This window comes from Dermacentor andersoni, chromosome 6 (genome assembly GCF_023375885.2).
Source record: "Dermacentor andersoni chromosome 6, qqDerAnde1_hic_scaffold, whole genome shotgun sequence".
In the NCBI taxonomy this organism is placed as follows: Eukaryota; Metazoa; Arthropoda; class Arachnida; order Ixodida; family Ixodidae; genus Dermacentor; species Dermacentor andersoni.
In genome coordinates this window covers 10,422,537-10,444,846 of record NC_092819.1, presented here as the reverse complement: position 1 = coordinate 10,444,846, position 22,310 = coordinate 10,422,537, and the positions used below count along the sequence as shown (strand labels likewise).

At 41.6% G+C, this 22,310-nt stretch overlaps 1 protein-coding gene across 4 annotated transcripts in view; it reads left to right on the top strand.

Annotated features, from left to right (window-relative positions):
- Nucleotides 1–22,186, top strand: part of LOC126521673 (mitochondrial S-adenosylmethionine carrier protein-like) — a 56,203-nt gene extending 34,017 nt beyond the window's left edge. For 3 of the 4 annotated variants that reach the window (XM_055065815.2, XM_050170400.2, XM_050170399.2), the window contains 4 exons: nt 7,251–7,314; nt 9,350–9,414; nt 16,054–16,127; nt 21,839–22,186. In XM_055065815.2, the coding sequence (XP_054921790.1) occupies nt 7,251–7,314; nt 9,350–9,414; nt 16,054–16,127; nt 21,839–22,055 (420 nt within the window). In that variant the 3' untranslated portion in view covers nt 22,056–22,186. Of the gene's footprint in view, nt 1–7,250; nt 7,315–9,349; nt 9,415–11,813; nt 12,069–16,053; nt 16,128–21,838 lie in introns of those variants that run through there. The other variant, XM_055065814.2, reaches the window with a different exon arrangement.
- The last annotated feature ends 124 nt before the right edge of the window (nt 22,187–22,310 follow it).

The window sequence follows — 22,310 nt, the reverse complement described above, 5'->3', positions numbered from 1 at the left end:
AAAAAGTCAACAATTGCCGGATATTTTATATATTATACAGAGAGAACTAATTGTTCCATGAGGATTAATTTCACAGTTTCACAATTTCACTTTCGAGCACTGTTTGTACCACTATCAGTCATCACCTACCTATATATTTTATTGTACTCCAATCCCACTACACACCTAGGCAGGCTGCTTCTGGTATATATTATTGAGTTGTAAATTCAAACTCTTTTGCACTTTCATGATGAAATTGAGCAAACGCAGTTGGATGACTTATTTTCTTTCTCCTGTATTGATTTAGCTAATGACTATTTTATCCAAACAATTAGTTCAGTTTATAATAAACATTTCCCACTTCAAGTTTTTAAAAAACCAAAATGTGCCTCATACCTTGGATGACTACAGAAATCCTAGAGATGCTGAAGGAAAAGGATAGGCTATTTCATGCATTCCTAGTTAACCGAAATCCAGATGCCTTGAGGATGTTTAAAAAATGTAGAAATTTGGTCATTAAGTTACAACGGCAAGCAGAACAAAATCATTTTTTTATTTATTTTTATTTATTTTTATTTACAGAATACTGCAAGCCCAAAAGAGGGCCCAAGCAGGAGGGGCAAAACTACATAAAAATATATCCAAGCAATGCATACAAATATTAGCATATAACAAGATCATATACCTAGCAACAAAGAGGAGTAATAATAGTAAAAGCAGAAAAATGAAAAGAAAGAGGCACAAACCGTATAAATATTAGCAAATAGCAACATCAAGTGCAGGGCAATGAAGCGTAGCAACTCAATGATATATAAAGTTGTTTACGCACTTGAAACACAACCAAATTGTCAAAAGCATGTCACACACACAGATACACAGACCAAAAAAAAAAGAAAAAGAAAACCCAACAATTTACGAGGCCGTTACTGCAGCCAACGAGACACAGGATAACCAAACACAAGAAAAGAGATAAGTGTAGGTGTAAATTCGCAGTACATTAATGCCAGTGAAATTGAAGACCTATATGTTCTAAAAGATCAGCATTAGATAACTGTGAAAAAGGTAGGTTGTTCCAATCTGTTATGGTGCGTAGAAAGAAAGAATATTTGAAAAGGTTAGTTCGGTTGTTATAAGGCGTTAAAAAGTCAGCATGATGATGCCATGTTCGACGGGCTGTTAGTGGTTCTAAGTAAGGATCTGGGTTTATAGACAAGAGGTTATTCTTTAGTGAAAACAGAAATTTTAGTCTTTGTATTTTTCTTCGTAATTGTAGAGTCTGAATGTTATGCTGCGTCATTAGACTAGAGGGAGAGTCACTTGTACGATATTTAGAATAAATGAACCTGACAGCTTTACGCTGTATCAATTCAAGAGCATCAACATTAGTTTTTGTATAGGGATTCCAGACAATGCTGCCGTATCCGAGTTTAGGTCGAATTAGATATGTATACGCCGTTAAGCTAGTTCTAGGAGGTGTATGTTTTAGCTTATGTCTGAGAAAGCAAAGTTTCCTGAACAAAGAGTTAGGTACATATGTTAGAGATGTGAGTACTCCAGCTGAAGTTGTTGGCTATTGTGATTCCTAAGTACTTGTACTTGCTGATTTCCACAAGCAGTTCAGAACCTAGTTTGTAGACAAACAAAAGTTTATTAATTTTCTTTTTGGTTATTGACATGTACACTGTTTTACTGGTATTTAATTTCATGCTCCATTGATGACACCACGAAAGAATGCTTTGGAGATTAGAATTTAGTACTAACTGATCTTCACGGCAGTTACTTTCATTATACAGTACACAATCGTCCGCAAATAATCTAATTTGAATTGGGGATTTAATTTCATTTGTAATGTCATTAATGTATATCAAGAATAGTAAAGGGTCCAGTATGCTGCCCTGGAGCACTCCAGATTATACTGGAAGTTCGTTGGATGAGAACTGCATGCGGTTAGTCAGATAAGCAGCCACCCAATTCACTAAGTAGGTTGGAAGGTTAATTGATTCTAGTTTATAAATAAGTTTGAGATTGAATGCCTTTCTAAAATCTAAAAATATTACATCAATTTGACCGATCCTATCAAGAACACTAGCAACATTGTGGATGACTGTTGTTAATTGTGTTACAGTAGAAAAACCCTTGCGAAAACCGTGTTGGCAAGAAGAAAGTATGTTGTTATCCCCTACAAACTTATTAATTTCCTTAGCTATGAGATGTTCAAGTAGTTTGCAACACGATGAAGTTAGTGATATAGGACGATAACTTGTCACTAGTGTGGCGTCACCTTTTTTCAGTACAGGTCGAACACGTGCCAAGAGCCAATCTCTAGGCAGGGTAGCTGAAGACAAGGACGCTTGAAATATATTAGCTATATAAGGTGCTAATGCTTCGGCATACCTCCTCAAAAAAACATTGGGTATGTCATCTGCACCTGGGGAGGATTTAGTTTTAAGGTTGAGTAGCATTGAAACGACACCTGGTAATGACACAGTATCAGGCGCAGAGTTGCATGGCGTACAGTTATGAAGTGTAGTAGTATGAGTTGGAAAAAACACTGTGGAAGTATTGATTAAAATATTGTGCAATATTGCACAATATTGTGCTTTAACTTATGATAATCCCCTCATGCCTTGTTCTATTTTCTTATAAAGGCTCAAAATTTTTTCAGTGCAATGCGAATAAAATTTGGCAGTGTATGCTAGAAGTACTGACGCTTAGCATGCCCCAACTTTTGGTTTAAGTTATTGTGATTTCTTGGATTGGCGTCGTGTGAACCACATTGCCGTCTTAAGCACTTAACTCTTCTTTTAAGGTGTAAGATTTCTCTTGTTATCCAGGGAGTAACTTTAGATGTTAGTTTAGTTCTGCTCGGAATAAAATTGTAGAGGCAGTGATTAAAAATTTTTTTTAAATGTGTCCCAAAGTACAGTAATATCATGTCCTCGGAAATTGTCAAGGCATATTTCAAGGTAATCTAGAACCCTATCATCAATTGGCTCGAGAGAAGTCTTTAATAGTAATTGTCTTGTTTTTACTGACTTGACACCAGTTCAACGAGCATGTGAAATACACGAGTTCATGGTCAGGAATGCCAGGTTCAACGGAGACAGAAAAATTTTTAATAGATCGACTTACAAAAACAAGATCAAGGACCAGTGCCGACGTGCCATGAACGCGTGTCGGATGTTTGACAACCTGTTGCAAGTTATGACAAAGCATAATATTGCGTAGGTAGTTCACGTGCAAGTTAGACTTGGTGAAGGAAGGTACATTCTCCAAATCAATGTGTGGGAGAATAAAATCGCCTATAAGCAGCACATTATCACTTGTAAACGATGCAATATGTTTACAAACATCAACAAGAAATTGTGCAGGAGAGTCAGAGGCTCAATAAATGGCAAACTATAAAAATATTTTACCCCAGCAAGAAAGTTTTAATGTAACAGCTTCCAGGTTACTGGTTTTACGTAAAAGAACAGCAGTTATATTTTTCTTTACCAAAATTGCTACTCCACCGCCCCTCGATGACCTATCGCGATGATAGGCCTGAGCAGACAGAGGAAAAAGAACTGTGTCATCAATAGCGTCATGCAGGCACGTTTCGGTTAACACAACTACATGGGGATTGTAACTCAAGATAACCGATTCAAGTTTCTCAGTTTTGTTAACAATGCTGCGAGCATTAATGTTTAGAAGCCGTAATTCTTTGACTGCAACCGTAGTGCGTCAGTCATTCTTTGGAGTACCTTGATACCACGAATTTGCGTTCTCGAGTTTTTTTGTTCATCCCAAACGAACTTATTATCCACTTGCAGTCTGTCATTAATTAAGCTGACTTTCTTTCCCTGCTCCTTCTCGGCTTTTGCACTCTTCCATAAAAGTCTTCGCTTACTCAGAGTACTTTGTGAATAGTCATTCTGGACCAATATTCTGGTGCCTTTTAATTGTAAACGTTTTTCAACACAAGCTGTTTTTCATTAAAATCCTGGAAATTAATTATGACCAGTCTTTGTTTGCCCGGCCTTCCAAGGCGATGAATTCTACCAACGGATTTACATTGAATGTCAAGCTTTGCAGCAAAAATTTCGTCGAGAACTTTATTTTTTAGGGCTGATTCTGTCTCATCCAGACCTTCAGGAATACCGAAGACCGCCATGTTTGAGCGTCTACTCCTATCTTCTAGGTCAGTTAATTTTGCTTCCAAAGATGTTGCTGTACGTTCAAGGTCGTCGACACGCAAAGCTTTCTTTTTCCAACTCGGCAAACCTGGTTCCAAGATCAGCCACGAGTTTTTCCATGCTAGTCTGTTGTTTCCTAAGTGCTGTTACATCTGTTACCAGTTCATTTTGACCTGCCAATAGTTCCTTGAGATTGGATTCAATGGAAGAGTTACTGTTGCCAGAGGGGCAGAGATTTAAATCAATATCTCCTCACAGTATGAGCAAGCACACACAACACACATTTTTGCCAATAGAGATGCACTGTTGGGGACACGGCAAGACCACAAGACCACGATAATCGCTTTTAATTGTGCTATAGTAATCACTAACCTGCATGAAGCAGAAGAATGGCTTATGAATCCACATGCTTGTTGATGGTTTGCCGTGCTCACTGAAATTGCGCAGCTGGGGTCGATGCTTTTTAAGGCACTGAGCTGACGTCACGTGACGACCAGGTGGCTCTTCTGATAGAGTATCTTGAGACAGAGAAGGGGTGGCGTCACGAAGGCTGTAATGCAGCACCAGGGGCACCGGTGAAGCAGTTGTGATCCAGGGGCACACCTGACAGCTACAGCTTGTGCAGTCCCGCGCTGGCTGTGTGTAGTTGCAGAATTGATGCGGCCAGATCAATATTGTACACCTGCATGAAGCAGAAGAATGGCTTATAAATCCACATGCTTGTTGATGGTCCGCATTGCCCACTCTGTTATACCATGTTCAAGGGGGTCACAGATATCAAACAAATATGGGATAAGTTACACTCATCATATCTCCAGGTAGAGTAATAAATAGCTTAGAAGAACTTGTTGACAATTCAATGAATACTTTACATCTGTAACTGAGAGCTCACATCAAGATAGCACCTTTGATTACTTACCCGTGCCACTCAAGGAATCAATATTTATTTGCACAACTGATGAAAATGAAGTATTAAGAGGATTTAAAAGCTTTAAGATGAGTAAGAGCAAGGATATAAATGGCCTAAAAATGGAGCCAATTAAATATTTTATCTATCTTCTTAGCCCCTGTGTGACACATGTTTACAATCTTTGCCTTAAAAACTGGCACTTTCCAACATTATATGAAGAATGCTAAGGTGACAATAATATACAAAAGCGGTGATAAAAATATTCTCTCTAATTATTGGTCCATTTCAATCGTTCCCCTATTTTCCAAAGGACTTGAAAAAATTATTCATTTTGTACTGCCAGAATTTTTTGACATTCTGTCATAAGATAATTGCAATATAGATTTAGATCAGGTTTTTCAAAAGAAAGTGCTCTACTGTTTCAAAAAGAATTGATCCTTAAAAATATCAAAGCAAAAAAATTCACACTGAGCATATTTTTAGATATCATATGTCCAATGCCTTTGATAAGATTATCCATGAAACACTAATCGGAAAGCTGCAGTGTCATGGAGTTTGTGGTGTTGCCCTCAATCTCTTTCAAAACTACTTGGCAAACAGATGTCAATGTGTATCGATAAGTGGAGCTCTATGTTCTATACAACCTGATAAATTCAGAGTTCCCCAAGGCAGCATATTGGGACCGGTTTTGTTTACTATATTTATTAATGACATTGTAAATGGTGACCCTTCAGCCCAATACATAATCTATGCTGGTGATACAAGTCTTTTCTTTTCCGGAACAAATATACATCACGTCATGAGTTTAGATAGCATAGCATTAGAAAAAATATGCATCTGGACACTTAGAAATTCTTTACAAATTAACTGTTCCAAAACTAAAGCTTTTTCTCTCTACATCCCTGCTTTATGAGCGCACCCATTCTTATAACCTCATGTTAAATAATAAAATTGAATTTCCTTCTAAGCCAAATCTTTAGGTGTTATTTTTTATGAATATATGAAATGGGATCATCATAAGGAATTTTTACAAAACAAACTTTTGCAAGGTCTTGGGTGTACTCAGAAAATGTCAGCGTGTATTGCCAATTCCTCAAAAGCTTTTGATATTTAAGGCACTCTTCTCATCTCATCTGTAGTATGTTTGTGATCTTGTATACACACATACCAAGCTCATATTGTGAATATATTCCTCATTGAACAAATAGTTCTTTCTCTAAAAGATATTTAAAAATGTGGAAGTTGTCAACTTTTTCTCTTGACAGAAGATAATGTAAATTAAAACAAAAAGCAATGAAGTACAATAGTCGTGAAAAAGTGCCGCTGCCAAATATATAAAAAAAATCTCGGTAATAGGTCAAACCAGTAATCTTGTAGAAATCTTTCTGGCCGATATGGTTTCCCTTGTCTGTGCAACCTTTAAAGCACCCTCATGGCATTAGAAAACTTTTTAGAGCACAGCTCTTAGGCAGCCATCTCAGCGGCGAGTGTTGGCAGCGTAACCGAGCGAACGAACGCAGCGGAAGATGAAAAAGTGAATGTGCAGCGCAGCAGGGAATGAAAGACATGAGGGGGAAGTGCAGTGGAACTCTTGAGGCGGAAAGTGTAGGAGGAGGGTATGGCAAAGGGGTGAGAAGAAAAGCGAGGTGTAGCGATGATGGCTATGAGATGGCAGCGGCTAGTGTGAAACGCACCCATGCGTCACCCATGCTCTGGCTCTTGCGATCTCCAGATTAGCGAGGCATTCGTGCCACAGTTTGCTCTGTTTGCAACAAGCCGCACGAGACAGATTGTCTTTGCCAGCCAATATATTGTAAACTGAAAGCACGTGTAGAGCTTCGCTCAAATTTTGCATTAGGCAGTATCGTAATCATCGGTGAATTTTTTCAGAAAGAAATTGCTGGAATTACTTCCCACACTGAGGTAAAATGGTATGATTTTTTCAGCAGAATCGGAGATGGTCAGAAAAGCACCTAGTGCACTTGAGATGGAATGACCCTGCCATATAATAACAAAGATGTTGGGTGTCATTGAATGAGATTTGCTTAATAGCTTGTATATCTGTTGGCCAGTGTGCACTTGTGCGTGATTTCACTTTTCAGTAAGTGCCCCTACTTTGTTGCATTGTGTTAGCTCATCTTTTCACAGGTGTTCTGGGACTCGCGCCTTCTTTTTTCTTTTTTTAGAACATGTTCGCAAACCCGGATTCCTCAGTGACCTGGCAGGCTGCTGTTTGTGGGGCTATATCAGGTGTGTTATGTCAGTTTCTGTGAAACTATACTGACTTCCTGAATTTCACTGACCCACCTTGAAAAAGTAAACATGGAAAGTTTGGACATTCTGCTGGAAATTTAGTTTGGACGTTCTGCAGCTTTCATACTTTTATTTCACATTATGATAGTGTTTTTAGTCTGCATCATAAGATAATGTTTGGGCTTAACACTTTCTTGATTGATCTGTAAGAAATTATGCAGAAACCATTGAACATAATTGTCAAAGCAAGCAAATGCCTTATGCAGACCACAGAAATGAAGTGGAAATGTTAGCAGTACTTCCCGAGTACGCTGCTGACATCAATAATGGTGTTTGATTATAATGGCACAAATTATCATTAACATCTTTTAGTAGATGGCATGACAGTGTAAATACGATGAAAATGGTTTAGGCATGACGACGAAGGCAGTATGACAACAAAATCTTGACCATGTGATGACTGGCCTCGGAACAATATAATTGTGACAGTGTGACGATGATGGCATGACAGTGGCTGCCCCTCTTCTCTGGTTTACTACACAAAATTTGGGCACGTTTCTGACCATTCACTTTAAAATTGTGCATAGTGTCAGTCAGTCTTAGTGAAACTATGATGATGATAAGATGAAACCTAGATGCTGGATCTCGACAAGAGATGCACAGCAATGTATGGCGGTGAATGCGCCCCGCAGTCACGAGCCCATGCAGTGAAGAGACGCGACAGAGCACCACTACCGAGCATAGCACCTAAACATTCAAATGCCACAAAGGTTTCAAGCAACAGCATGTCTGTCTGAAGGAGCTAGTTTGCCTTAGGCACCGAACGTGGTTCGTGACTCGGATAACTCGTCTGCTGCCTTTTCACTGGGGCAAATACCCAGCCAGCACCCAGCATTCACAGTAGCCAAAGAAAGCTGTTTGCTTTGAAATGAAATTTGCCATCATGTGCTTGAAAAGCCAGGTGTTCAAGAGAAGTGAACTAATTTCACCACTTGTTACATGCCACAGTGGCTGTGGCACTCTCTTGCTGAGCATGAGGGCCAGGGTTCAATTCCCAGCCACATCTGCTGCATTCCAGTGGTGGTGGAATGCAAAAACACTATTATACAGTCGACTTCCATTAATTCGACACTGGCGGGATCGAATAAGTCAATTGAATTACCTTGCGGGTCGAATGAATCAAGATGCAGAAAACACACACACACACTGCTCATTCACAAGGCAGTTTTTGCTCGATACTAGCATGCTCCCAAATCAAAGGCGCACCCACTTTCTTTGTATCCAAAGTGGAAAAATAATGTATAGATAGCATTAAAGCTCCTAGACAAAGTAAACATCTAAGGCGCGCCTGATTTTTTAGCAAAAAGAATTGTGCAACGGTTTAGTACGTATTGCACAGTTGTGGTCGGTTTTCTATAGTCAGCTTCGCCGCAATACAGTCGTGTTGTGCGGCAAGGCATACAAGCGCCGCGAGCGCGTTTTTTTTTTTTTTTTTTTCAGTTTGCTTGGGAAAAAAGAAAGACAAGTGCGAGTTACAGCTACCACTATTACTTGAAAATCTTGCTAGGACAGGCAGAAAATACTGAGGGGACAGTGAATGCATTGAAAACGTCATTCACTATAGAAAAAGGCATTTTCTATGGTCAGTGACGTTTTCAATGCATTCACTGCCCCCTAAGCGCTTCCAAGACAGATGCAGCTAGTAAAATGGGTAGTCAAGTTCAATATATCCAGCGAAGGCCAATTTTAGGATTGAAATAACGAAAGTTTGGGCCCACAAAAATGCATGGGTGCCACCCAGTACCTTCGGTCAGGATCGAATTAATCGAAAAGGCAAATTATCTGCTGCACTGAGCTTTGCAGGAAGAATAAAGAACCCTAGAGGGTAAAAATTAATCTGGGAACATTCGTTACAATGCCTTTCATAGCCTCATGTGTTTCCTTGAGACATCAAACCTCATCATTCGAAAACTTTTATGACAGGAGGCAACATCATTGTCAGGTAGTATAGGAAAACTTATCACTATTACAGGTGGTATTGCAGGAGGACTGACCACTCCTCTTGATGTTGCTAAGACAAGAATCATATTGGCTGAGGTAGGTCATCTGTATTTATTATCACATCACTTTTGCTGCCTTTTTTTGTAGAGTATTGTCTCTTAATGTGGCTACCTTTTATTTCAGTGAGACCTTTTCTCAGTCCCTGAAGCTTGTGTATATTCTGTTAGACTTGCCCCACTGTGCTTTCCTGACATGCTGAACCATAGTGTGCAAGAAGCAGTCACATGCAATCGCCATCTATCTCCTCCTCACGGTCACTCACTCAAGTACAATTCTTCCTCGCTGACTAGTGCATATTGAAGTATACCTGGAAATATCTCGTTCAGGCAACAGTCAGTTGTCTCTGTTGAAAATTTATTTTAATGCATTTATTCCATCTGTGGCATTAATAGATGTACTGGGTGATTACGAAACTTGAGGCAAGGTTTAAAAAATGGTATGCCTTAAAGCAATTGAAAATAACAGTATATTGTTTGTGGTTTTCTTGTGTTACACAAACAATTTTTCAAAGTGTGAATATTGAGCTATTTAAACTTCATTTGGCAGCATTTTGAATATTTAGGGCATAAGTTTGACCAGAAAGGTTGTAGAGTGCGCTCAGAAACGCACTATAAAGCTGTTTCCAAGATGTTACTTTTTACGTGGTTCAATTCTCTGAGCTTTTGAGAAAGCTCGCTGCCATCGCCATCTCATCTGCCTTCATGTAAGAAGTAACAAGTGTTCCCTCTGTAAAATAACATAGTGGGCAACCTCCTGTATTTTGCACCACCCACCCCTTATGTAATACCCCGCAAGGGGTCTTTAAGGTAATAACATGAAAATGACAAAAAAAGAAGACTTCATGTAAGCTTGCATGTGTGGCTTGCAGTGGGCTCAACTGTGCTTTTAAAAGGACACTAAAGGCAAATACTGTGTCAACCTGGACTGTTTGAATACCATTCCAGAAACCTCGCAACATTTGTTTCGAGCCAAGGAAAGACTTAGTTTACGAGAAAATTGCATCTGAAGGGTCGAATGCCTTTCTCAAAATTCACATCTCCCGCTACCCAACCGGGGGAGTGGTGACATTTCACATGCTATCACCTTCCTTTGCTGCCGCCGGTGGGTAAAACCCTGTCTGACAGACGGTGCTACCGAGCCAAGACAGAGTGGTCGATTCGCCGCTGCAGCTGCTTTTTGGTCAAGTGCTGTATACCGTTTGGGCATTCTGTAGCATCACATGGAAGTTGAATTCTCTGCTACTTGCAGTTTATGCGTTTCTTGAGCCAACAAAACCAGCGCAGCACTATGTGATAATGAAAATAGTGAAACTCGAAAGGGGCGGCGACGCGGAGCCAAGCGAAAATGAAACCTTTCGACCGCCCGCATTGTTGTCAATGGTAATTTCAATGAGTATCTTTTTCCATAAAATGAAATAGAACTGGACAAGTAGCATATTATTTTGTCTTATAATACAATACAAAGATGTTTTTTGCAATGAATGGCTGGCTGAGTACTAGAGACAGAATTTAATTGAGGAGTGCTTTCATAATTGGGCAAGTGCTTGAATGTCCAGGGGGAGTCTCTAACCATATCCTGCATTTACCTCAATTTCTTGATTGTTAAGGCACTGTTTCCGATTATGTTGACGCCTTAGAGATTCTCGAGCATTAATCTATCACTTTAGCTTGACTTAATATTTGCCTTTAGTATCCCTTTAAAGAATGAAGCCTACATGCCTATTGTTAAAGAAGCCAATAAGTGCATTTCAATCTGCTTTTAGCCCTGGCCTATTGCTTATCATTTTGGACCATGGCACATTTTCATTTTCACAATGAATGTGTTGATGTGCTGCCTTCAATAGTTGTGGCCAAATGCGTCTATTTGCAGTGGACATGCAGCCTTCAGTCTCTTTAAGGGCATGACAAACCAAATGCGCACACACGCTATTACTCTTTATTAAGCTTTCTTGAGCGCACAAGAAGAACCACTTAAAAAATTCATCAGATACACAACTTCATTAGGTGTTTCTCAGCATGCTCTACAAGTTTTGCAATCCAACTATGTCCTAAAACAATTATGTAAATTTTACAAGGTAGTTTTATTTCATCAACAGATATGAAATTCATGTGTGAACTCTAAAAGAATATTCAGTTGTAGATGAGCAAAATAATTTTGATCACCTGGCCTTGCCTGCCCATAGCGGATGAGGCACACTTTTATACAAAAACTCTAAAGCAGCACTACAAACACCTCTGCCATTCATTACAGACTCTTCCGCCAACCACACCCTTTCCTCTCCACTGCCGAAATACACACCCTCAGGGCCATCCAACTCAACACTTTGATCATGCCAGCACACCTATACCTTTATTGTTACTGCTCCCACCCTTCGTGTCCCAACTGCCCCTCTACCTATGCAAACGTAGAACACATCCTTCTCTCTTGCCCCACAGCCCTACAACCCCCTCCCTACCCTAACCCCCACCTCCCCACTGGTGGGTGTGCTTGGCGTCGGCGGCCTTCACCAACCAGCTGGCCATGGTCCTCCTAGTGGAGGAATATCCACAGGTCTTAGTCTGGCCTGGAATAAAGTCTTTTCTTTCTTTCTTGTATGCAGTATACTTGGAAAACACACAGCAGTTTCAGAATTTTGTGTCATAGAACTCATTATTCTAATAAACAGCAACACATGAGAACTTACATTATGCAACATATTGCCATTACCAGCAGCCATCCAGATGTCCATAGACTGGCACATTTTTCTGACAAAAATTAGGTTAGCTTCAGAAATGGGGGACCCAAATTTAGGGAATGCAAACTGCTTGACTTACAAAAAAATGGAAGAGGATACACAAAAAGGCTTAAATGCAATATTTCTAATGCTCCCTATTCTGTGCATAAAACAGTTTTGCAGCAAAAGTCTAATTAAACAGTGTAGTGATAATCTGTATGCAATGTACCTCTAACATAGTTCTTGTTAGTGCCTGTTGATGTGAGACATTATTTTGGCATTACTAGTCCAAGAAAAAATTTTGAGACTACAGTAGGAGAGCAAAAAATTTTAATTTTGCTTGTGCATGGCTGTGCAACATTGAATTGAAACATGCACCACATTGCCCAAACACTCACAAGCGCATTGCACCACTGATTTTGAGGGACTATGCATATAAATAACGTGGTAAAGCTTTTCTTGTTACACCTTTGTTCTGCAAAGTTTTTGCTTGGGATTGTACAGTTGTAGATAAATGGCCTGGAGGGTCTATTAGGTTATTACCTTCAGAGGAATTTCAGAATAACAATGAGTGCAGTTCTTGTCTGACATGACAAACATGGATGCAATTATCAGAAAGAACTAAGTAAATCTGAAATGGGGTTCTCCATCCTTTATTTTCATGAACAGTCAATTACTATGTAATAAAACTTAAAATGCAATATCTGAGATGTTATCCAAGACAGTGAAGTTAATTTTGTTTTCTCGGTAGCTCAAAATATTTCGGTAGCAAAAATGTCAAACGCTTTGCAAGAACTACATACTTAAAAAGACAGTCTGGATGTGCATACATGTTTGGCCAGTGACATGTCTTGGCTGTCCCACAGCGGGCAAGCGAATGCGTGTAATCTCATATCATTATACTGATCGTATGGCATGGTTGGATATTAGTGATGGTGCACAATGTGTTTGTAATTTAGCATTGTCCACATGCTATGTATTAGCGCTGCAAGCTGCTGACAGGCCATCGTAATCAACAGGAGACCCTTTGCTGGCCTGTCATGTAAGCTTGAGCTTCTTTTGCACAGGCACGACTGAATTTTCTTGTATTAGCTTGCCTCGACTGGCTGACATGGTGGTTCAGTAGCTGAGCACTAACTCAGGCTCAATTTCCAACTAAACTCTTAGACAAATGTACACCAGACAAATGTACACCCTTTGGGGTGTATATTTGCCACACAACAATAATCATCATCTGCCTTGCTTGCATTTCCTTGAAAACGGCATGCTCGCTACTTTCCTGCCGAGAACCCTCTGTCATGCTGATAACACGCGTGCGGTTCGTGACTTGGAAGTACCGGGCTCGCAGCGTTAAAGGAAAGAAATGCGGCCAAGACGGATGACAATTGTTGTTGTGTGGCAAGATATGACCCAGAGGGTGTAATTTTGTTTAAGAGTGTATGACGTCTAAATAGCAATGGAGGTGAAGAACAGAAATGTCCAAGTGCTGTGCCTTGGGTTCAAAGTTAAGAACAGCTGGTGGTCAAGATATTATGGGGTTCTCCAACAGAGCATGTCTCCTATCTCCCGTGTTGCCTTGAAGCAATGTTGAACCCCGTCAATTGCAATTTAATCAGCTTGGTTAAACTTTCCTTCTACTGCATTGTAACATGAAAGTACTCACGCTATTACTTTCTTGGAACATTGATAGAAACACTACCAGATTGATTTTCCTCCAGGCCTCCATGGAGTGCTGTTATCTGCTTTGATTATCAGATACTACTTTGCGATATTGTGGCTGGTAGAAAAAGCTAGAAAATTTTAGCATCATCGAATAGTTTATACACTACTAGTGCTGTCAATTGAAGCACACTTTTCAACTTTTGAAGTGCTTATATCTACAATGCATACCCTTGAACATTTGTGAGTGTGTCTACATTGCATCGGTACCCAGGAATATGCATCCTGAATGCAACAGTTGATGCACTCTCGCTGGAGCATTAGAAAAGAAGTACGCCAATTCTCATGATGTGCGGTACACACACATGGCCAGGTATAAGGACTGAGATGCCCACGCCGTCAGCTGTCATGGACTGCGCCCTCTGTGAGATTGCTGCGGCAACGATACAGCACATCAACACCACAGCAGCTGGAGAGGCAGCCAGAGCTGTCTCTCCAGCTCTGCCACGGACCCTCAAATGCCACGGACCATGCCATGCCACGGACCCTCAAAAAACACACATCACAATAATCATGGACTCACATGAAGCATGTCATAACTATGCAGCTGGTAGGATTTCCCCGAACGGCAATCTCCATCTTAAGGACATCTACCCTCCCTGAAATGGCCACAACAGTATGGACACCCGGACACGATTCTCTCGCCGGGAATTCGAGGGCCTACGCCTCGGCTCAAGCACACACTCACCGAGCATCACAGTGTGACAATCGGGACAAGGAGAATTCAGAACCAGTTTGCAAAACAATTTCATGCCATACTTCAACACTACAGACTACAGTGCAGGAAGTACCCCCACTGTACGGCTCCCTTGCACGCTGAAGCAGTTTTGTGGAGGCAGCTACATACAAACACCTTTCCGCACCACACACTATATCACGCCATGTACCTCGCGCTATACCTGCACAATGCCCGGATTGCAATGGCTCGGCCACGCTCCACCATGCCACTCAGGCGTGCCAGTTCATGAGCGCCAACCCTATAATCCTGCACCCATCCACACGGCAGTGGGAAGCCTCGTTGTTTAGTGTCAGCTCCTGGGACCAGCTCGATCTAGTAGTAAGAGCGTGCTGGGCAGCTGGGGCTCATGGGGTCCTGGACTGAGGACTCTACCCATGCCCAGGGCCTGTCAAAGGACCCTGCGGTTCCTCTTTATTTTAATAAAGGTTTCTTTTCTCTCTCTCTCTACAGTTAAGGTGTTTGTAACATTAGTGAGGTACTGGTCTCGGCAATGATATTTGTTTCCTAAGTGAGCCTGGTAGACAAAGCTTACTAGTCACTAACTGTGCATATATCTTTAATTGTTGCTAGTCCCTATGATTTTTTGCTCAAGCATGGGGCAGCTAGACAACATATCAAGGATAACTTCAGAAGTAGCCTCGTAGGAAGTTGAAATACAGGTGCTGCTTAGCTGGTTGCAGCACTATTACATTTTTGCTCTTTTCCTAAAGTAATGTTTAAAACTCGTAAAGCTTACCACTTTAGGCCACAATCACTTATGAAAGGGCACTTGAGTAGGATTTCGGTCAGCAAGATTTTTTCGCTTCATGTCAATGTAGTGCAAGTTCAGTTTCAAGTTTATTGATCTATTTTATGTAACGAAAAGCTGCTTGAAAAAGTTGTGAATGGAAGTTGCAAAGTAAAACTGCTAAGGGGGGTACCTCCTCTAAAACAAGTGTACAAGATTGTATGTAGCAAAAAATAGAAGACTTGGAAGATACAAAGTCAATACTTAACAGAGGCTGTAGACTTCAAGCACATCGCCAAGGCCACAAAATAGTATCAAGGTATTCAAATGGAAGAAAAGGCATAGTATAACGTAAGGCATAATGTGTGTAGCTTAAAAACAAACTTTAGCAAACATAACTTTAGGGAATTATGTAATGAACTTAGATTAGCACATGATTTATAATAGTTGAGACCAAGTTTCAAATGAATGTTGCAGTGAAAATGCCGATAAAGCTCTATTAATCAATGTTCACTGTGGATTAAAGTAGGTTAGCTTGTTGAGAAAAACCTCGAGATTTTTCTTTGTGAGAAGTGGTATGTAGAAACTGACAATAGGCAAATCTATGTTGCCAGTGTTGAACATGAACAGGCCACGTTTTGTTTAAACGAGTCTTCATCTAGTTTTTCATGTAAACTTTGCTGCTGGTGCATGTGCTAGCCATGTTTACGGCATTATCAAAACAGCTTCTATTTCATAAATTTTTGTCATTGCTCATACCCCATAAACTCTCTGCAGCGAACGAGCCACCTAGCCGATGGGAGCATGTATGCTGCACTGAAGACTGTATGGCATGAGAAAGGGTTACCAGGGTAACTAACATTGCCTGCTGATACTTGTCTCATGAATAATTTCTTATTTTTGATAGAATTGATTTTGCATTGTTGGTGCAAAGAGCCTACCTTAAAGGGCCCCTAAGCCACTCTGAGGTCGAAGTTTTTTTATAACATGAGTTTCATGTAATTTGAACCATACTTCAAAAATAAGCTGGTGCACCTGAGTTACTCGAACTACATTTAGAAATAGTAGTTAGCTAATTAGCTATGTATAATTATGCAAAAATAACAAATATTTTTTTTGGGGCATAAGCCGCATCTTTAAAAGTTGTCGAGTGGATTCAGAGGCACTCACGGAAGTTGTTTCCGCCATGTTAGCTTTGATGTGGTTCTTTTTTCTGGGCTCTGAGGAATGCCCATCAAGTATTATAAAAAAATGGTGTAACTGTGCTCTTGTGTGTCTGGATAGCAGTGCTCTCAATCATGTTTTAACAGAATTAAACGTGCATGCACGTTGTAAATGAAAGACGGTATTGGCCATGTTGTCCAGCGTATATGAGAACATTTATTGCAAAGATTGTTATCCACTGTGGTCCTAAAGGACAAGAGATAAGCACGCACTGAACGTGGATTCAAACACTCGTTGGCTTCATTTTTAAGATGTGCATGTAGCTTTTGTTCTTATGAAAACACAATTGAGAGCACTGTCATCCAGATGCGCAATAGTGCAACTACATCACTTCATTCTTGGCAGGCTTTCTTTATACTCCGTAAAAGATAACCATGTAAAGACTGTCTTGGAAGTAACTTTATTCAGTGTTTCGGAGCACACTTCAGAAGTTTTTGAATATGCTGTAAGCCCTATAATGGGTATTTAATACTTTGAGTAATTAAACTTAACCAATTAGCTAACTACTCACACTTAAAAGATAGTCTTATGACGACTTTGAAGAATAAATCATTGGTCTCATTCATATGAGGGGTACCACTTCATCATTAATAAAGTTTGGTTAAAGTTAAGTGAAACGTCCTGTATAGTGGCAGCTGTGTACCGGTCTACAATGAACATGCAGTCGCCAGAGTTTTTTTAAATGATGCCACAATATAGCAAAGTTGCAAGTGTATGATGTATAACTATGCAGCTGCAGTGGGTTCTCTCCTTGCCTTCGCTACACTTCACACGGTCGCTCTCCTTTTTGTACTTCTCCGTGTTCCACTCACCAACTTTGTGCACTGCTGCAAAAGCCATGGGCTGCATAAGGCAACCAGAGAAAAAAGCCAGAAGATTCCAGAGCAATATATTCATTTATAGCTGTGCCAACTTCAACTTCACCTTCTTTCTTTCTTTTGCTTTTTTTTTCTTGCAGCGTCAGCTTTTATACATGAGTCATCAAAAGTTCCAGAATAATTGCTGGTGCCTGCGGGTCTTCCAGAAACTACTACACAATTTGTGTCACACATGCAATCAGATAACACAAGATTTGCTGACAACAGACAACAGATAGAACCATCAATAACATTCAAGAAACTTGTGATACATGCAGGTGCATCCTGTACTGAGCGATAACATCTGTTAGACGGTAAAATGCGGTCACCCGATGAAAGATGAACAGTACATGTGTCAATACCCCCTGCTTGGATAGCATCATCCCAATGCTGCACACAACAAAGCAAACAATAAAAACACCCGTAGTAAAGATGCAACAAAATAACAAAGTTCGTCAGCAGGCATAAAAGGGCTTAAGATGCACCATGTGAACTACTTTAGATTGTGTGCAGCGCCGCTGTGATTGCGAAATACTGTCTGGCATGACCACATAGTCCAGCGTGCCAATACGTCAGATGATCTTGTAGGGTCTGAAATAGCATCGCAATAGTTTCTCGCTGAATCCTCGTCAGCATATCGGAGCACAGATTCAAACACAGTCACCGTGCTGGTATTCCATGTAGCGTCGTCGAAGATTGTAGTGCCAGCAGTCGGTCCTCTGCTGGTTCTAGATGTGCATGTGGGTGAGCTGTCAGGCATCTTCGGCGCGCTGGAGATAGGCGTTGAGTCGACCTTTCCTTCGTCGGTGACCTGTGGCAGCATGGCGGCGAGAGTTGTTGTTGGATTCCTTTCGTAAACCAGCTTGAACGGTGGGATTTGTGTACTTTCTTGCACTGCCGTGTTGTAAGCAGATGTGACAAACGAAAGCACGACATCCCATGTCTTGTGTTCGACATTGACGTGTATCACTAACACGTCGGCGATGTGATGTGATAACTTTATTTGGAATCTGGCGATTGGGAGGCCCAGGCCTGGGGCCGCCTAGATGGCCACTGGGAACTGCTGCTCCCGTGCGGCTTCCTTGGCTCGATGGACGGCCCAAAGTTGGTCTTAGAGTTCTGAGCTGAGCAGCACGGCCGACCACCATGCCCGTAGATTTTCTGGGGAGACTGCCATTTTATCTTGGTGTATTTCACATCCCCACAACATGTGTTGACGGGTGGCTCTAACAGACTTGCATAGACAGACTTGCATAGCTTGCACATGTCGCTCTCGTATATATCGGGTAGAAAGCGTCTTGTTAATTAAGTCGTTCCGTTAGGCCATTTGTCTATGGGTGGTAGGCAGTGGTCCTCCGGTGGCTTGTCTGACTATACTGCAGGATGGCTTGAGTAAGCTCAGCTCTAAAAGCCGTGCCTCTGTCATTAATGAGAACTTCTGACACACCACGTCGTAGCAGGATGTTCTCGACTAAAAATTTGGCTACTTCTGCTGCACTACTTTGGACAGGGCTTTCGTTTTGGCATAGTGGGTAAGGTAGTTGGTAGCCACGACGATCCACTGGTTTCCAGATGTCGACGTCGGAAAGAGTCCCAGCAAATTCATCCCGATATGCTGAAATGGAGGCAAAAAGGCACGGTTGGCTGTAGTAATCCCGCTGGCCTTGTTGGCAGTGTCCTGCATCGCTGGCAGTCTCGAAATGTCTTGACGTAATGGGCGACATCGGCGGTCAGGCATGGCCAATAGTACTTTTCTTGTATTCTTGCAAGAGTACGGGAAAACCTGAGGTGCCTGGCTGTCTTATCATTGTGCATGATGTGCAGGACTTCTGACCGGAGTGCTGCAGGCACAACGAGAAGGTAGTTTGCGCGGGCTGGGGAAAGTTCTTCACCAGGACGTCGTTTTGTAAGAAAAATGAAAGACAATCCGTGCCTAAATACACTTGGGACAAAGTCGGTCTTGCCTTGCAAGTACTCCGCAAGGCTTCTGAGTTCCGGGTCTGCTCACTACTGCTTGACAAGGCCGTTTACACTTAGTTTACCTAAAAAGGCATCCTCATCTTGGTCATCTTGGGACGGCGGGTCCATGGGAGCGCAAGACAGTCAGTCAGCATCAGAGTGTTTTCATCCGGACTTGTAGATTACAGTGATGTCATATTCTTGCAGTCTGAGGCCCCACCGTACCAGGCATCCTGAAGGGTCCTTTAAATTCGCTAGCCAACACAATGCGTGATGGTATGGTCGCTGACAGCTTTGAATGGCCTGCCATATAGGTAAGGGCAGAATTTAGCTGTAGCTGAAATGATAGCGAGGCTCATTAGGGCTGAGGATTGGGCAAGTTGGTATTGCATCCTAAAACTGGTACAGCACAACATAGAAAGGAAGAAGCAAGCCGAGCCGGCCAGATGAAAGAACAGAGCACTCTGTTCATAGAAAGGAAAAACAAGCAGAGCCGGTCACATGAAAGAACAGAGCGCTCTGTTCTTTCATCTGGTCAGCTCGGCTTGTTTCTTCCTTTCTACATTGCGCTGTACACGTTTTAGGATGGCGAGGCATTCCTTTTCTGTCATAGATTAATTGCCTTCCGCTTTTGACAGCAACCAGCTAGCATAAGCTATAACCCATCAGTCTTTCCTCTGGAATGGGACGGCACCGAGGCCTTGGCTACTGGCATCAGTGTGGATTTCTGTATCGGCGTTTTTGTCGACGTGCACAAGTACCGGTGGTGACTGCATGCGTCGTTTGAGTTCTTGAAATGGGTTGGCATGCGGCATTTCCCACTTGAACTCGACATCAGATTTAGTTAGATGTGTCAGTGGCTCAATGATGCGTGAAATGTTTTTGACAAAGCGGCTGTAGTAGGCACACGTACAAAGGAATCGATGCAGTGCCTTCTTGTCGATGGGCTGCTGGAATTTTGCGATGGCAGCTGTCTTCTGCGTGTTGAGGCAGACTCCAGATTTGCTGATGATGTAGCCCAGGAACACAAGCTCGTCGTAAGCAAAGCAGTCGTAAGTGAAGCAGCGCTTTACCGGCTTTTGAGTGAGCCATGATGACTTGATGGCATTTAGTACTGTCGCAAGCCGCCTAAAATGGTTGTCAAAATTTGTGGCGAAGATGACGACGTCTTCCGAGTAAACAAGAACGTCTGCCACTTCAATCCTGTTAACACTATGTCCATCACGCGCTGGAACATTGCAAGTGCCGAGAACAGTCCGAATGGCGTGACCTTGAACTCAAGAGGCCGTCTGGCGTTATGTAGGAAGTCTTTTCACGATCCCTCTCGTTGACTTCTATTTGCCGGTAGCCAGTCGTAAGATCCATTGACGAGAAGTATTTATCGTTGCAGAGCTGATACAGTGCATTGTCTATCCGTGGGAGGGGGTTACATTCTACTTCGCGATCTTGTTCAGTCGACGATAATTGACGCAGAAACGTAGGGTTCTGACTTTTTTCTTTGCCAAGACTACAGGAGATGCCCACAGGCTTTTCGACGGCTGGGTGATGTCGTGCAGCATTTCGTCGACCTGTTGCCTTATACCCTTACATTCTGTTGTCAAAACTTGGTAAGGGTTCTGGTGAGGTGGTTGAGCGCACTCTTTGGTTATTATGCGATGCTTTGTAACTGTTGTTTGTTGAATCCTCATTGATATCGAAAAGTAGTTGTCCATTGTCTGTTATCACTGAATCTTGTGTAATCTGGTAGTATTTACAACGCAAATAGTGTAGTACTTTCTGGAAGACACGCTGGCATCAGCGATTATTCTCAAACCTTCGATGACTCATGTAGTATAAAAGCCGACACACTTGCCCCACAAATCAGATTACACAAGATTCAGTGACAACAGATGATGGACAAAACCATCGATAACATTCGAGAAACTTCCGATACATGCAGGCGCATCCTGCACTGAGTGATAACATCTGTTAGATGCTGAAACGCGGTCACCCCATGAAAGATAAATAAGTACACGTGTCGATATTAATTGTTTTCAGTCTAGTAGGGTATAAACTTGGGCTTTGGTGTAGCATAGTTCAAATTCTTGAGGACCAGCAGTCAGACAATGTACATAGAAAGGAGCGACGCACACATTGTATGGACTATCAACCGTGTGAGTTTATTGCTTCTTGCTTTGAACTTTACACACTTGGAAAAAGCAACAAAAAAAGGAAAAGAAGGGGTTGGGAGAATAGATCAGATCTATAATGAAAGATACATTTCCTTTTTGCACAGAAGAAGTGACATGGTGCTGATGAACACTTCTCTTTTTTTTGTGTATCAGAAACGCTTCAAATATCTCATGGACACGCTGCTCATAATATTTTCACATAATCTGGCACCTGTCGTAATCTGGATCGCATTTTTTTGTGTACTCCATCTTAGCACTCGTTCTCAATGATTTGAACAATGTTTTCGTATTATGTGGATAGCCCTTTTGCACCAGATCAAGACACAACCTTTTTTTATTTTTCCTTTCCAGGCTTTTTAGCGGTGTCACTCCCAGAGTAGTCTCCCTTTCAGTGGGGGGCTTCATCTTCCTTGGTGCCTACGAGCAAGCCAAACAGCTCTTCTACAATTTCTTCCCGCCTTCTTCTCGTATGACCAGTTTGACATATACACCTGTGATGACCACCAGTAGAAAGCAGAATTTGACAGATTTGTCAGAGCCAACCTCCTTTTCTAAGACAGCAACATGACCGAGCTCGAGATGTGCCAAATTTCTGGCTGTTACCATGCGCTGGTGCAACATAACCAAGTTGAGGGCCATTTTTTAGTTCCTTTTTCATGGTCAAAAATATATTTACAAAAAAATGATTGTGAATGTGAATGGCGTCCCAGGATGTATTCATTTCGAACATTTAACCCCTTAACCGTTTTGGACGAGCTGTGCTCGTCCTTGCCAGGCCGTCCCCAAACCGTTTTGGACGAGTGTAGCTCGTCCGCGCTGAATA